This window comes from Solea solea, chromosome 3 (assembly GCF_958295425.1).
Source record: "Solea solea chromosome 3, fSolSol10.1, whole genome shotgun sequence".
Taxonomy (NCBI): Eukaryota; Metazoa; Chordata; class Actinopteri; order Pleuronectiformes; family Soleidae; genus Solea; species Solea solea.
The window spans coordinates 18,859,007-18,876,149 of record NC_081136.1 but is presented as its reverse complement, the minus strand read 5'-3'; the positions used below and the strand labels follow the sequence as shown (position 1 = coordinate 18,876,149).

The 17,143-nt window shown below is 38.0% G+C and overlaps 1 protein-coding gene across 2 annotated transcripts; it reads right to left on the bottom strand.

The window, feature by feature from the left end:
• Positions 1 to 881: 881 nt before the first annotated feature.
• On the bottom strand, positions 882 to 16,398 carry LOC131457240 (mucin-3B-like). 2 transcript variants are annotated; one of them, XM_058626161.1, is made up of 12 exons: positions 15,969 to 16,398; positions 15,751 to 15,866; positions 11,300 to 11,364; positions 11,124 to 11,160; positions 10,993 to 11,042; positions 9,394 to 9,515; positions 7,893 to 7,952; positions 7,302 to 7,476; positions 6,372 to 6,533; positions 5,735 to 5,829; positions 4,773 to 5,011; positions 882 to 1,116 (listed from the first exon to the last, which is right to left on the bottom strand). In XM_058626161.1, the coding sequence occupies exons 1-12, from the start codon at positions 16,174 to 16,176 to the stop codon at positions 1,072 to 1,074; spliced, it is 1,374 nt and encodes a 457-aa protein (XP_058482144.1). In that variant the 5' UTR covers positions 16,177 to 16,398; the 3' UTR covers positions 882 to 1,071. The 2 variants fall into 2 exon arrangements, with proteins under 2 accessions (XP_058482144.1, XP_058482145.1); XM_058626162.1 differs by having other exon boundaries at positions 11,124 to 11,157.
• Between the last annotated feature and the right edge of the window lie 745 nt (positions 16,399 to 17,143).

Below are 17,143 nucleotides of genomic sequence, written 5' to 3'. Positions count from 1 at the left end.
CAATACCTTCATCTACTCAGTTGGACGGCTAATTCATCTATGCCGCAATTTATTGCAATGCCATACAACTTCAGTTTATCATAAGAATCAATAAGCCATAAAGTGTTGGCTCTCTGTGTGATTCTTTCTTTGATGAGACTCAGTTTCTTACACAATCTTTTCAAAGCCTTGATAATGATGCTAAAGTGGTGCTGGTGTGCCAAAAGATTTAGTATTTCCTACTAATAGGAAATACATCTTGAGATGTCATCAGAAGATGCCCCACATTCCCCGTCTTGTCGCAGGTTGCAGCTGATCATGTGAGACTTTGCTCAGACATAATTATTATATAAAACTTTATTTTTTTTTAATATTGCCACTTTTTCTTCATGGCTCTAACACTACATCATACGATATACCAATCTTACAAAGAACAATTATACAGCTGCTGTATCATATATCAATAAAATAGAAGCCTCATGGAATTGTCACACAAAAATATAAAGGAGTAAATGCATGTCCATGGCATGAGCTGGGCTCAACGGTCTTCAGCTAACATGATGTCGCCCACTAGTGCTTAATTGTGAGGTGCACAGAGAGTGGCATGTTCTGGCAGTTGGGGTGATTCAATGTATTTAAAATATATAAATTATTATAATATTATAACGTCATTTAAAGACAAAGACATCGATTTCCAGGACTTATGGTTGCTCTGCACTATAAGCACACCAATTACAGACTTATTTTGTCATCATAATCTTTTCTTTAATAGGGAAACATTAAATATATCATTTTGGTTGATCCTTGAGCATATTATGTATTTATTGATTGCACTGTTCATAATTGCAAATAAACTGAAAGGGGTCGAATGGGTTGAATGTCACTGAAATAAAATACGCTCATTTTGATAACTGACATTTTTTATTTACATAAAGTGCATCCAAACCATCCATTAGTGCCAAAACAAATGTCACCATGCAAAACAGTATATATATTTGTATTTATTTACTTTATCATTTGTATCATGTTTTGTCACAATGTTGCTAACAAAGACAAATATCTGCATATGCAAATCTGCAAAACCATGGTAGTTCATATGTCTGAGGATGGTCTAATCTGAACGCTGCTGGTCCTCATCTGTGACAAAAAGAAGAGACAGAAAAAAAAGTAATTGAAATGGCAAAAACTTTGAAAGGATTAATTGAATTTTTGTTGACATGATTATACAAGGTACAAACACATTTGTAGTCAGTGCTGTCTCAGCTGTGCACACCCTCTGCTGACTTTGCAGCACCACCTGATTCAAACTATTTTTTTCAAATTCTTTTTTATTGAGTTTTTAATAGAATATAGTGAAAAGGGAAGTGTGGAGAGACAGAAAATGTAAATAATCAAAACTGACAGAAAACCAAAAAGCACAATTGCATGGTATCCTGTGTGCATAATATATAAAGTATACATACATTTCTTGTGTTTTCAATACCCAACCCATGTACAGATAGATGCAAAACAAACCATAAAATCAACAAGAGAAAGAAGGAGTGTGTGGGAAGTGTGGGGTGGCAATCGAGATAACCTTTTTACAAATATAGGAGAATGTGTTGAAAATCTCTGACCAAAATGTGTGTAGTTTTGAGCATATCCAAAATGTATGTCCAAGAGTGTCAAGGGCCTGATGGCATGTGGTGCAGTTTGGATCTGAGGATGCCCACACAAATTGTGGATGTATTTTTTGCTATTTTGCTATTTTTTTTGATTTGCCACGTCCTCTCCTCGTCTAACCAGGAGCTGTTCCTACTATTCCTACAAATGCCCCCCCAGCCCCACTCTGACACATCTGTAGTTACCAAAATGTGCATGAGGACACAATTGAGAGGCTCCTGGACAAACTGATTGCATCACCTGACGTAAGGTGAGCATCTTGAATTTTCTCTTTTTCTTTCGCTCTGCCCTCAAAGTCGAACTGTCATATTCCAACTCTGTGATTGATTTGGCGGCCACACAGTTTCTACGCAGTTAGTGTAGAAAGAAAAGCGGCAAACAGTTTGTCTACGCTGTTGATAAAACTCCTCAGCGGGAACAGCTTCTTACTTTGCTCCAGGATCTCTCTGGCAAACACTATTTAGTTTTTAAAATGTTTGAATTTGGGTACAATCGGGCACGGATGCTGGCTATCCTTCCTCTTCCCTCCCAAGCGATGCACCAGGTGGAAGGGGATTTTCCTGGCGGTGTCTGCCCTCAGTTTCAGCTGCTTCTGCTCGGGCCGGCACTGGCACCGATCCTTTTAGAGACGCAAGCAAGTTGTTGACTGAACTCAAGAGATTCATGCACCACCTGAAACTCTTTGTGCAGGACCTCCACTAAAGAAAGTCCAGCCTCTTTTCTCTTCTTCTTCCAGTGAAGATAAGATAATTGGTGGGTGAATGTTTCCCTGTTTTTTTCTTTTTTTGTTTAATCTAAGATTTGTTGGCGATATATAGTAAAAAAAAGAATTGGTTTACATGAGTGCCGCATGATCAATATACACAACTCTATTTCAAGGGGCTCACCAATTAAAATGTTTTTTTCACTGTGATATTTTAGGAATATATGCTTAATTCCATCACTTCATTGGCCTTGTCCATCTGAAAACCTATGATTTTTACATCTAGACACAGAGGAGAGGTTGATCCACTGCTGCCTCCATCAATATATCCAAGTGTGCTATTTTTAGACATTGGTGAATGAAATCCTACAGTGTCTGTGTGAGCTGAAAATGCTGATTTACTCAACAGACTACAGTGAGTGAACAGTTTACAAAAGTCAGTTTCCAGTCAGAGAAGGCTGACTAACGAGAAGAAAAATTGACAAACACACTCTTGAGAACTCAAACACTCAAGCAGGTATTAGGACTGACTAGCCCAGGGGTTCTCCTCCTTTTGCAAGCTGGGCCCCTCCAAAGCGGGTTCATTGCAGCCTTCCCGGCGCCACCCCACTACACCACACCTCTATAGATAGATAGATATAGATAGATAGATAGATAGATAGATAGATAGATAGGCATTATTATTATTATTATTATTATGAATAGTAGAAGGCCTATTATCATTACTAGGCTTTTGCTATATAGTTATATTAGGTTACATGCTTTATTATTATTATTATTATTATTATTGTTGTTATCATCATCATCATCATCATCAGTAGGACTATTATCATTACTAGGCTATTGGTATCATTGGGAATTGGCACCAGACCTTTGATATGAATTTATGCTTTATTATTGTTATTATTAGGTCTAATAGTAGGCATATCATCTGCATTTTTTACAGAAGCTTGCAGGCGATGTTAATGTGAGACCTGAGCCTGCTTTGTTTAATCCTTAATTATTGGGGTCATTCTTGTATTTCAACTACAAAAAAAGTACCTACTTAACATGGGCGGACTTCGTTTTATACGCGACACACACACACACACACACACACACAAGTGACTAGTGACTTTACACCAGACTTCTGTAGTTGCTGGAGATTAGCCCACGTTTTTAGGATTGTTAAATAGTGTTAACTTATCTACAGTTCGGCAACTGTTCGGCTTGATTTCTGCCCACACGTCTCCGGAGTACAGTCTCCTACTCCACACACTACAGCTGCAGCGGTGTGTGATGCCGCATGCGATCAGCGGCGCTGTCCCAAAATACACTACTCCACTTTAAGACTCCTGTTAAATACAGAGATTTCCCTGGTCGTTGTTGGAGATTAACACACATTTTTAGGATTGAAATGCTCAATTTAATGGTTTATTTAATTGACCATGGCTATATGTTGTTACAGGAATCCTGTTGTTTTCTTGGACGCTTTTTGCCTGGATTTTTTGGTCTCATTGCTATGTTTTGTATTTTGGTTTAAATTTCAAAGTTCAAATTTGTAACTGTTTTTGTATAGGTGGTTTAACTTATCATTATAATTACAATTATTGGTTAATATAATTATCATAAAATATTAAAATAAAGTCAGGCCAGAAAACCTGCAGACACATGATCAAATTATTAGGAACAACAATAATGTGTTTAAAGTAGTTTTATAACTACACATTCTTTCACTCAACATGTTTATCTTCTCTAATTCTAATTCTAAAAACTTTTCACATCTTACGGTTCTCTGACAGTAGCGCCGTTCCCCAGATGGCACATGACTGTGCTTTGCTGTGCTCGTATACAGCTGTGACGTCACAAATAAGATTTTTTACGGGCTTTTTACTCCGTAAATTAAAAATATAGAATATACGGATCTATAGAAGCCTATGGGCATGTCTCGAGGTGTCCTGTGGACAGTTTTACTGGCGTCTCTTTTACTATTGTGGTCAATGGGAATGTGCTTTTTGGGCCGCATGAGTATTTTTTGTTGCAGTACCATGAATGGCCACCATGACAAAATTGTCTTCAAGGCAGAGGGGGCGGTGCTCTATCCAGTTCTTATAGTTCATCCATGGATTAAACGAGAAACGCTCATTATTGGTTTTTTCCATTTTTCATTTCATCACAAAATCGGAAATTGGAAAAACTATTTGTTTTTTCATTTTGATTTTGTCAATGAATATTGAGAAAACATATCAAACAAATGTGAAAACCAAATGAACGAATGATACATGGATTATGGATATGCATCCTTCCGAGGATCCAGCCCGTGGATTGGGACATATCTTATGGGTCTCTTGATGTGCCAGTACCCTATACATCCCCCTTCAAAAAACCTTAACTATCACATTTTAATCGCCCTTAAACAATGATATTCTGTATTCCTGTTTGCACTGACCGGCATGTTGGATGAGAAGTCTCTGGGAGGTACAACCAGACTGCCAGTAGAAACTGGAGTATTATTTCCATGTAGTAATTGGTTTGAGGGGCTCATGTGGACCAGTGTGGTGGGTGTTATGTTGTCAGCATCCTCTGAGGACTGAGACAGCTGGTCGACAGGTACAGGCTGCCTGTAATCGTCTGGATTCTCACTGTAGCGGGATGATTCCTCAAATGTAAATGTTGGGTTTTCATAATCTGCAAACAACAGTACAGACCACACACACCAGTGAGGGATTGTTAGAATTCAGATCACAAGCATTTCACTGAAATACATTTTACTCAATGCCTTTAAAGCGATAACGTAAAGTGAATTTTACATAGGGGGAGTTTTATGGTTTCAGGTCAGCTGACAAACAGGGTAGTAAAAATATAAATATTATTATCATTCTATGTTGCACCTAAAAATAGATTACTATACGTCTTCACCATTTAAGGGACTCTGTGTATGTATGACTCTGTAAGAGTGTTTTTAAAGAAAGATCAAATTGTTGCCGGTCAGATATTCTTTGCACAGAAAAAAGGCCTCAAACGTTGTTGCTTGTAGTCAATGCTATTTCCTCACTTTTTAGACCCACACGTAGGGGGATGGGACCTTATTCCCATAATGAAAACAGTGTCCACCATATTTGCTAACAGTTACGCTAACAGGACCACGCGTCGCTGGTGGGCACGTAACAAAGACAAGAATGAAGCTATTTTTTAACTCAGTTGAAACTGAGGTTGGGAAGCACAATTTTTCTAGTAATACAAAGTCAATGCAAATCGGTGAAGTATTCCTTTAAATGACTCTCCTCCTGATTTGATACAGGTTTGAATTTAGCTTGTCCTTAGCTATGTGTAAGTAACAATAATAATAATAATAATAATAACAATAATAATAATAATGATAATAAGGGTTATATAATAATAATACATTACCAGCATTGTATGTGTCACTTAGGCTGTTGAATCTGGACCACTCAAATTCCTCATTTAGCCATTGGAACACCAACTTCTCCTTAATTTCTCTTCTCCTGCAAATGAAATGTAAAGTTAAATCACTTTACCACTTTTTTAATACTCTGCACACAAACAGATTTAATATTTCATTTGTAATAATGTAAAATGTTATCATAATGCACATATACACACACTCAAACATTATTAAGTGAATATAATCTTGTATGTAACTTCAAATAATATAATAATTATATAAATACGATAAGCATTGTATGAAGATAATGACGAGTGAGTAAATAGATAATTACCATAATGATGCATTACATGGAACAGTAATGCATCATTACTGCATTACAATGCATCATCGTGGTAAAGAACTGATATTGTTGACTATTTTCAATTTGTACATGTGACAAATTTCAGTGACTTCAATCAATTATTAATAATTAATTAATTATTTTGACACCTTCTTTCAAATAAATAAGTTACATTTTTAATATATAATTTATTTGTATGTATAACTGGAAGCATCAACAACAAAGCATTTAACGTTGAGAGAACCAAATCACCTGTCATATCTTTGACTTTCAGCCAATAATGTCAGCGTATAACTTACTTCTTTAGCTTGTGTTTGTTAATCAACACATACGTAGTCAAGGCTCCCACGGTCACTAACAGACAAGCAAGTGTCACACCCAACCCAATGTAGAAAGCAGTCTTCTCTATAGGGAGTCCACAGTCATTGGCCAAATACCAAGTGGAATTCATAGAGTGGCACCTGAAACAAAAATGAAAGAACAATATTGAGCGAACGGCTAGATGAGTCTGACAAGACAACATTATGAAATCCTTAAAAAGCAAAAATATGAATACAAAGAAAGAGACATTAGTAAAACTGTTTGTAAAACTCTTTGTAACAAGTAGCCTAAAGTTATGGAGATGCTGAAGACAAATCAAATATTCTCTTCCAATTTTATGATTTTTCACCTTGAGTATTGTTCATATAATGCATGATGTAAATATTCTCTGATAGCAAATAACTACTAAAATATATCCCAGCATTCTGATTGGAAAAGTCAACTGCTTCTTCTCACTACTAGACCATTTCTGAGTGAAAACGAATGTCCTAGGATACAGGAGTTGTCCCCATAAGGTAAAAACATTGCATTTCACTATATGGATTTCATGGTTCAGGGGAGTGAGTTTTTTAGTTGGAAACGACTGTCTAATAGTTAGATGAAGCAGCAAAACATTTGAGTTAAGAAAAAAATCAAAAAATCAATCAGTTTTCCTCTGTCCCCACTGATATGATTTCAGTGAGAATGCTGGTGCCTGGTGTTGGGACCCTGCATGGTGAAATCAGAGCTGACCATGTGTCAGTGCTTTATACAACTACTCTTAAAAAAAGACACCTTCTTAGCTATATAAAATGGTACATATTTTACCAAGGGAACCACAACTACAGCTAAGTTTTATATTCAGGTGGCTCATGTTCCTGTTGATCACAAAAACGTTTTTTTAATTGTCAAAGTCACAGTCAGCTTACATGCAAACAGGTCCAGTGTCCTTGTAGACTCTGCAGTCTCCCCTATTGTTGCATGTTTTTGGAGTTGAATGACTTCTGTCACATACAGTCACACATGTGAGTAGTCCATTTTGTTCAGTTTGAGGTTCATAGAACTGAGCAACATCTGGATTGGCCACAGACTCCAAACATAAAGCTGTTGGGAGAGACAATTTCATTGTTAATATAAATGATATGACTTTTTCTAAGTAAATGGTCTGTACATAGCACTTCTATGACCACTCAAAGCACCTTTGGCTGTTTTGCCATTCACCCATTCACTCATGTATCCATACAGTGACTTTACTAAAACAAATCTTGCATACCCATTCACACGCTGCCGGCACAGCAAATTAATACCTCTAAATGTACTGTGTATTTAAAGTTTAGGGGGATGCACACCTTGGAAACGCAAAAAAATATCTATACCATACCAAACCAAACCGTTCTACTCGTGTTTTTAATATTTAATTTATGAATTATTTGTTAATGAAAATAACTGTTCATAAATGCACTGTAGAAAGGCTACACTCTAACAACCTCTACCCATAAAACACATAAAAATTCACTTACCTTCCCCATCAACCTTCGTTGTATTCACTATGGGTGATTCTGTGACGTTGTAAGGACAATCTGAAAATAATGGGGGAGGGGGGGGGTAAAGTTGTATTATTAGCAACATAATATATTATGATTACAAGTACAAATATTAAGACAGATTTGTTAAGATTTATACTTGAATCACTGTATGTTAACAGTGCATACTGTATCAAATACAGCGCTGAATCATGATATACATCATCTCAAGTCTTGTTACATAGTACTATGGAAACACTTTTAAGGTCCTTGTATAGGCTGTAATTAACCATTTATGAGCCACTAATAGACCCTAGTGTTCTAGCATCTAATACAGTCTTATGTGTGTTATTAAAGCATAATTGACAGAACTGTTTATTAACAATAATTAGCCTGTATAATGATTAATTCTATCAGCTTGGGAACATTATGTAGTAACGTAATGAAAAATTAAAAATGTAGCTACAGATTACCAGAAACAATGATGAATCAAATAGAATGTTTGTTGGCAAGATACATACATCAGACACAAAACAGTCTAAAAACATTTGAGGTTAAACTCAATATGCTGACTCTCACACACCCACTTTACAATAAACTCATGTGTAAAGTTCTAATCATATAAAAATAAAAATGTTGTAGGCAGTAATCCTCTTTTGCTCTCTCTGGAATGTATTACCATTATAATGACACACAAACTTGTGTGTGTCACACTAGCAGTTTTTGCACTGAATCATTAGAATCAGTTAATTAAGATTTGTTCAGTACTTCCTTCATGACCAGAGCACAGACACTGTGACAAAGTCACTGGACTGAAATACAGCCGCAGGGTTTGTGATGTGGCTTGCCAGTCACGATCAGCAGTGCTGTCGCTAAATACACAAGATTCCTACACCAGAGACCTTTATACATTTCCTTGGTAATTGTTGGAGATTAACCCACGTTTTTAGGATTGTTAAGTCTTTTTAACCGATCTACAACGCTGTTTAGCTTGATTCTTGTGTCGGACGTCTTGCAGCCCCCCTGGAACCTCGTCAGAGTAGGTACTAAAAAAGTACTAGGTACTATCGTTAGTGGAAATGCAAAATAACTGCACCGCAGCGTGTCGAGGCCAGGTGTGCCACACTAGTGGAAAAGGGGCTTAAGAGTCACAAAATACAGAGTCACAAATAGGGCAAGGTCTATTGTTGGTGATGAAAGGATTTCCCTTAATTTCCTAATTCGAAAAGGTCCCATCTGGCCCATGATATTGCCCCCCTTTATCAACCAAGAACAGATCTAATGTATTTTATACCACAGGCCATTATGTTGCCTGTTACACAACAAATATGAGGTTCAGCTGGTGTGAAACATGTTACACAACACTGGCAAGTTGATACTGCTTTGGGTGCAATGAAAATGTAAATTAGGACTAATGATGTGATATTTGTTACTGTGACTGTGTGGAAATGCCTTTCTCCAAGGAAATAAAGTATCTATCTATAACTTTCTGTCTTACCTCTTTTGCAGCCAACAAGGTTGTCAGCAGCATCCTTCACTGCGGTGTAGTCACTCAAGTACACTTGGTCAGAGACGGCATTGTTTGGAATGCTCAAAATTACATCATGTATGACTCTAATACTGAGACAGGATAAAATTCATGCAAATTAGCATCTATTATTTTTCAGTTCAAAGTATGCAGAATTGATGACATTGATTTGATGCATTTATTTATTATTGAATTCATTATGAGATTACATTATGATTAGATTCAGTTGTTTATTTATTTAATTATTTAATGTTTTCTCTCTTTATGTTGGCCCTTTGAGGAATAAGTGACCTGTCCAGAGTCCTGACTTCCGCAGCTGGGACCATTGCCTAGAGTCCTGATTCTCTCTCAAAAGAATGATTAGTATAGAAAATTAATGGATGATTAACTGGTTTGGTCAAACTTGGTGGAGTGCAAGGTTATAGGTTTCATCACTGGGGTGACTAACTATTTAAAATGGTTTCTCCACACTTACTATAATATATAAAACTATAATTATTTTTGCCACTCTCTTTCTACCTATTTGTTTGTCTACCTAGTGCAATCAGGATACATATCCTAAACTCCTGCCTTGGTTAGAAACGGTTAAGATCTTGTAGGCCTCTAAACATTTAAATTATTTTCAAGTCAAAGTGTGCATGTTATTTGAGTCTTGGAAAAAATACTGCACACTACAACTGGAGACATACAACCACAGACATACAGTAAACAGCTACAACATGGAAAACAAATTTAATTATCTGTTAGTCCAAGCCAGGGGTGTCCAAACTTTTTTTTAACGAGGGCCAGATAATGTGAAGATGTCCGTGGGCCAATGTTCACTTCAGACCTTTTTTTAAACAGTAACTTTTATATACAAATGCACAGTGTAATTAAAATGTAATTTTCATTGTCATAATTATCATTTTTAAATGTCAATGTAGCCACATCTAGGCCACGCAGGGTGAAAAAAACAAAAAACCTGACCCACCAGTTTGAAACACACCTGTGACAAGGTGGGATTCAAACTCTGGACTCTGATCCCAAAGCACAGCTCCTTACCAGCTGAGCTAATGGGTATGACACTTAACTGAGCCTCATTTTTTTGTGTCCAACTCCCTCCCTGACCGTACATAATACATTATAAAATTGAAGCTGTGGGCCTTACAAAATCTCACCGAGGGCTGGACTTTGGACATGCCTGATCTATGTGTTCCTGAACACATTCACAGCAAGCCATGTGATTTCTGAATTCCCTAAGAAACAATCAGTCGATAATGTTTTTGTCCTTAAATTTCATTTACTGACATTTTAGTGACAATTATTAACCTAAACATACCAGTTAACCTAAACACTGTCCTGTCCAACATTACACAATCACATTGTTATCAGCTGCTAGTATTTTTAATTGGTCCGCTCGTCAGTCTTTCAAACGGTCATTATGGATTCATTTAAAACATTCACTTATTCTGCATGGCTTGATGGCTTGACAAAGTAAACCACAACTATTAAACAAGGCAACATTTACAATTGACTTGATTTTGAATGTTAGAATTATACATTTGTTAAAGGAAACTGTGCTGTTATTACCCTCGTTCTCTTGGTGTAGTAGTGTAGGTTGCCAATGCTGATGATCTAATCTGTGAACAGATATAAAAACATTTGCATTAGTATCCACTTTCTGATTAAATATCGAAAGAAAAAGGAATTTATTTCTTCACCTTCTCCAAAAATCTGACTAGAGGGCTGCCAGGGCTACTAAAAAAAAGAACAAGCAAGTAATAAAATTTAAACGGTTTGAGCTAACAATTACATCTCTATGTATTTTAAAATGAACAGTTCTACATTTACAATGTATAATAAAGTCTAAAATTATGAATAATGGTGTGTACCTTACCTGACATTAATTACAAAAACATATTTAAAACTTGGTATCTCCTTTTCCTGGTAATAGTTCTCCATCTGAAAGAGTAATAACATAATATTATTATTATTATTATTATTATTGTTGTTATTATGATTGTTGTTGTTATTATTACTACTACTACTAATAATTATAACTTTCAGTGCTTTCAGTGCTTTACAATTATAAAAACACATTCACATTAAAACAATATACACAGTAAAACAGTACAAAATAAAACCTTTTGACCTTTGGGATGCACAGGAGGCCAGTCCCCTGTGAACGCAGTGACGTAACCGGCACATACAGCTTCACCAGATCACACAAATAAGAATGTGCCATCCCATTTCTATTTTATAGGTAAGTAACAGCACCTTGAAGTCTGTTCTGGTTTCAATAGGCAGCAAATGAAGAGCAGAACATCTGATCTTGTCAGCATGCGAGCCACTGCATTCTGAACGATTTCTAAACTGTGCAGTTGTCCAGCCCCGGTGATATGAGTGCATCAGCACCTCTGCATCTTTACATGATAAGCTGGCTCTCAACCTGGCAATGTTCCTGAGGTGGTAGAAAGCGCTACAAGTCACATCCTTTATATGTCAATCAAAAGAACACCCCCAGATTCTTGACTTTGGCTGTTTCTCAATATCCATACTTGTCCGTACTTGTCTGTACTTGCGTACTTATGTACTTACGTACTTGTGAAATGTCACCAGCCTTAGTCCTTTTATTCTCGCTGCTCAAGTATGCGAGCAGCGAGTACGGTTCTCATACCCGGAAGTGTTCTTGCTCTGCCCGTTTTACCAAGAATGCATCGGGTGATGACATGTGCGGTCTTGGGAAAGCCATGTATCCCAGAATGCATGTCGACGAAACGCAGCGGCAGAGAAAACAAATATAAACCTGAAATAAATATTTTTCTGTGTCCCAAACGCAGTTTTAAAGTAGTTTGATGAATGAGTCATTTCAAATTCGAAAATTTGGTTTGTGTATTAAGATATGATGTGTTGATAGTTTGACAGCAACGTTGTCGGAGGTGATCAGCAAGTATGCAAGTACATACTTCAAGAAGAGACAGTGTGAGTTGATCAAACAGCTGACTAGATTTTGCAAGACCAACAACAATCATCTTTGATGAGTTGAAGGAAGTTGGCAGACAGTCAGCTCCTAACGGCAGCTACACAGGAATCAAGCTTGATCATATCAAACCTGTTCCCTGCAATAGGCACTTACAGCTGCAAGTCATCAGCTTAACAATGAAAATCAATACCATAAGACTGTATGACTTGACTAAGTGATGCCAGATATAAAAAACAACAACAATGGACCCAGGACAGACCCCTGAGGGACCCCATGCTGAACGGCACAGGAAATATTATTAAAGAAAACATGAGGAGACCTTTCTGATAGGTAAGACCTAAATCATTGAAGCATCATACCTGAGATGCCAAAGAAATTATGGAGTCTTTTCTGTAATATGTAGTGATCCACTGTGAAGATGAAGAGTCACGGTCAGCAGCCAGCAACAGATGAACTTGATAGCTTCAATACTTTAGCCACTGCTGTTTCTGTGGAATGATTGATCCGGAAAGCAGACTGTAGTGGCTCAAAAAAATCAAAGGTGGCAAATAATTTAAAAGCTGCTTTGACACCACATTCTCAAAAACTTTAGAGAAAAATAATAGATTTGAGACAGGTAGGTGATTACCAAAATAATTTACATTCAGGCCTGGTTTCTTCAACAAAGGCTTGATCACAGCAGTTTTAAAACAAGATGGAAAAACTCCAGTAGAAAGTGAGTAGTGCAAAATAGACAAAACATAGCTGCCTAAGGTAGGCCAAAGGTCCTTAACAACCCAGGGAGGCAGAGGGTCAAGAGAAAAAGTTTATCTCGTCTCTATGACAGCCTCTGTCAGATCAGTCAGGGAAGGGAGCTCGAACACAGAGAAGCAGTGACTACTATGGTTTGACATTGTTGCAGCAATATCAAACATGCTAGTTCTAGACCGTGGTATTTGAGACCTTATATCAATTATCCTGTCATTGTCATAAGCCAAAAAGCCCTGAGCGGATAGATCTGTGCTAATGACTAGCTGATCAACCTTAGTGAGTCTAGCAACAGTATCAAATAACTGTTGGGGATTGTGCTTGTTGTCACTGATCAGACTGGAAAAGTAAGTTGCTTTAGCAGCTGCCATCCTGATCTGGAAGAGAGTCAGACTATTGGTGATGCCACTGGTGTTCAAGCTTTCATCAGCTTTGTCTCAGTGATATCAAGTCTTCATTGAGCCAGGGTGCGGGGTTCTTTTGAGGACACTTTCACATCTTTTCAGGACCTAAAGAGTCCAGCAGCCCACGGAGCACACCATTAAAGTTCTCAGCGAGATGATCCACTGAGTATGCTGAATAAAAATTGGCTCTACCACAGCAGGCAGTCATAAAATCAAAATCAATTAAAGCAGCAGGGCTGATGAAACTAGAAATCCTTGAATTACTTCTTGATTGCATTTTACAAGAGAGATTTGAGACTATTATATCAAATAAGATCAGAACATGATCTAAAACTAGAAGTACACAGAGTTCATTGATTGAAAAGCACAGGCCATGGCCTAACACCAGATCCAATGTATGTCCATGCTGGTGGGTTGGCACAGACACAAACTGGGTCAGATTGTTGAAGGACTTAATTATGTTCAAAAAGTCTTTGACCATGCAAGTGTGAATATTAAAATCACCCACTATCAATATCCTGTCATGACGTAAAATGAGATCAGATACAAAGTCAAAGTATGAAATCAAAATCTTGCCCTGGAGGATGATAAATCACAGCTCAAAGCTGGTAAAAAACAGGTTTTAAAATCTCTCTGCACAAAAATCTGCCATTAAAATGTGAAGCCACGACCCTTCCTCTTCAGTCTTGGAGAGCTGAAGAAACTGGTTTCAGGAGGACAAGCAGAGGTGCGACAATGCCCTCACGCATCCAAGTTTCAGTCACAAACATGAGATTCAGAGAGTTGGAAGTATAAAAGTCGTGGAGGATGAATATCTTATTAGATATGACCAGGCATTAAGAAAAGCCATATGGATCTTGGAGTGTTCCGCAGACCATAGCAGTCCACTGCATGAAATAGCTGCACACACTCCTCCGCTCCGACCCTGTGTCCTCCTCATCCAGCTGGGCTAGAACAGCTGACTCTGCTCGAGAGACTCCGGCTGTAGAGGCAGGGTCCACCGCCAGTGGGAAAATTAGTCCTGAGTTGGATCAATAACATGGGTAGTCTGATCCAAACTCCTCGCTCTCCACCACTCATTAGTTTTGACATATTTGCCGGCTTACTGAGGGCGTGCACGCATCTCCTGCGGACCCTCCTGGAGATCAGGAAAACAAACTCACGGCGGTGAAACTCCTTTGGTACCGATGCCAGGAAAGGACGGAAATGGGAATCAATGTCCCCTAACACAGTGGTCCCCAACCTTTATTGCGCCACGGACCGGTTTAATGTCAGACAATATTTTCACGGACCGACCTTTAATGTGTGGCGGATAAATATAACAAAATAAAATGATACGACCGGCATAAAAACTGATATTTTCGAATTATAATAATAAACGTGAATCCGCTGTGTATGCAAATTTATTAGCAGCATCCTCGTAACATCGCACAACAGCAGCAGTTCGTCAACAGCTCACCCTGCTTCATACAGATAGGATGTCTGAAATGGCAACAGGGTTTACAGTGCTACTGTGGCGATCTCAGGGTATTCTGCTATGTCTTTAATCCAGAACACCGGCAGAGTTATTGTCTCAAACATAATTTTAATGCTGCCGTCATTTTGCGATCACCAGCAGTTGATCTTCTTCTTTGACCGTGACATGTGACCGAGGCAAGCCTCTTGACATGCGTCAAGAGTAAGTCATAGACAGATGTGGTCAGAGAATCCGATAATTTTTCAAAATAAAACATTGTTCAGAATCTGATAATAAATAAAACGGAAATAATGTAAGTTATGTATTCTTTCTCTGCGACCAATTGACCCGGGGGTTGGGGACCACTGCCCTAACACACTAGGAAACAGTCCAACTTAGTCCCAAAAAAAGTGCCTGGCGCTCATAAACCAGAATTGAGTGTGCATTAAAATAAAATCCAGACAGTCGGCGTCTTCTTTTTTCAAAGTTTTACCAAGAAACTTATAATGCACGTCATCACTCATAACCAAAAGCAAATATACAGTACAGTAAATGTGTTCAAAAATGTTACCTCTTTGAATATTATCTCTACAGATTATAATTGTTGAACTTTGAAACTAAGTGTTACAGCAGATTTGTACATTGTTGTTCACCAAGCTAAGAGATTACTACACAACATACCCTCTGTATTGTGTATTTGCTTAATATAGCTGTTCAGTGTGTTAATTAATACAACATATTTAATTAATTTAATTTACCTGAGTGGTGAAGTTTCCAACAAACTCTTTATATTCAGGTGATTGTTTGTCATTGTATCTTTCATCGTATTCCTGATGGATCACCATGTCAACCACAACTGACCGATTCAGTGTTTCTGAAATAAAAAAAAGACATAGTTAGAAACTGTAGATATTAAATATTTTCAGAAAAGTGTACTCAGTTAGCAATGAAAGTTTTTGCTTGAAATTAACAATACCTGGCTGAAAGTCTATAACATTTTCACAAAGGGTTTCGTTGAACCCAGGAGGACATATGCAGTCAGATCCATTGTAGTATCCACCGTTTTTGCAATCTAAAGGCTTTGCAGTTGTTGATGGTTTTATGGTTGTTTGAGGAGTTGTTGAGAGGAGTGTTGTAATTGGAAATGTTGTTGATGAGTCACTTTGTAGCTTTGTTGATGACATGATTGAAGTTGGCAGGACTGTTGATGCAACAATTTGTGTTGTGGTTGTTGAACCTGTTGGTGGGAGGGATGAGGCACTAGGAGTTGTTTGAGTGGGTGGTACGTTGGTTGTAGTGGTTAGATTGACAGGTGATGTGGTCAGAGAAGATGGAGATGTTAATGTGTAGGTTGGGCTGGTTGATTGAGATGTGTGACTTCCTATTGGCAGTGATGTTGGTTTGTCAGTCTGGGCAGTTGCTGTAGTTGTAATGGTTGTATTGTGAGGAACAGATGTTACTATATCACTAGGCTTGGTGCTTTGAGATACCATGGTGGTCTTCGAAGGCTCAGAAGATAATGACACAGTAGTAAGTGTAGACACAAAGTCACTAGTAATTGATGGTTGAGATGCCAATGTTGTCCCTGTAGTTCCTGATGTTGGTTTAGCAGTCTCAGTGGTTGGTTCAGAGAGCACTGTTGTCTTTGATGGCTCAGTTATAACTGTGTCAGTGGGAGTAACTGTTGCTGACGACGTGTCAGTTGGCTGAGATGTTACTGAATCAGTTTGAATGGTGGATTCAGACACTGTGGTGGGGATAGATGGCTCAGATGTCACTGTATCTGTCCAAGCTGTGGGTTCAGTTAGCAAAGTGGTGCCAGTGTGATCAGATGTTAATTGTTGAGTTGGAGTGGATTCTTCAGTCACCAGTGTTGTGGCTGGCACTGTTTGAGATGTTGCAGTAGTTTCTGTTGGCACTAATGTTGTTTCAGTATGAGTAGTTTCTTCAGGTGTGGTCATTGTCTCATGAGGGTCAGATGTTACAGTAGCCATAGACTCAGAAGACACAAAGTCACTAGTAATTGAAGTTTGAGATGCCAATGTTGTCCCTGTAGTTCCTGATGTTGGTGTAGTAGTCTCAGTGGTTGGTTCAGAGAGCACTGTTGTCTTTGATGGCTCAGTGATAACTGTGTCAGTGGGAGTGGCTGTT

Coding starts and splice junctions, on each gene's coding strand:
- LOC131457240 (XM_058626161.1), bottom strand. CDS start 16,176: ATGTCATCAACAAAGCTACAAAGTGACTCATCAACAACATTTCCAATT. Junction 9,516..10,992: donor ACTACACCAAGAGAACGAGG/GTAATAACAGCA, acceptor ATCCTGTCTCAG/TATTAGAGTCATACATGATG. Junction 5,830..6,371: donor AACAAACACAAGCTAAAGAA/GTAAGTTATACG, acceptor TTTCATTTGCAG/GAGAAGAGAAATTAAGGAGA.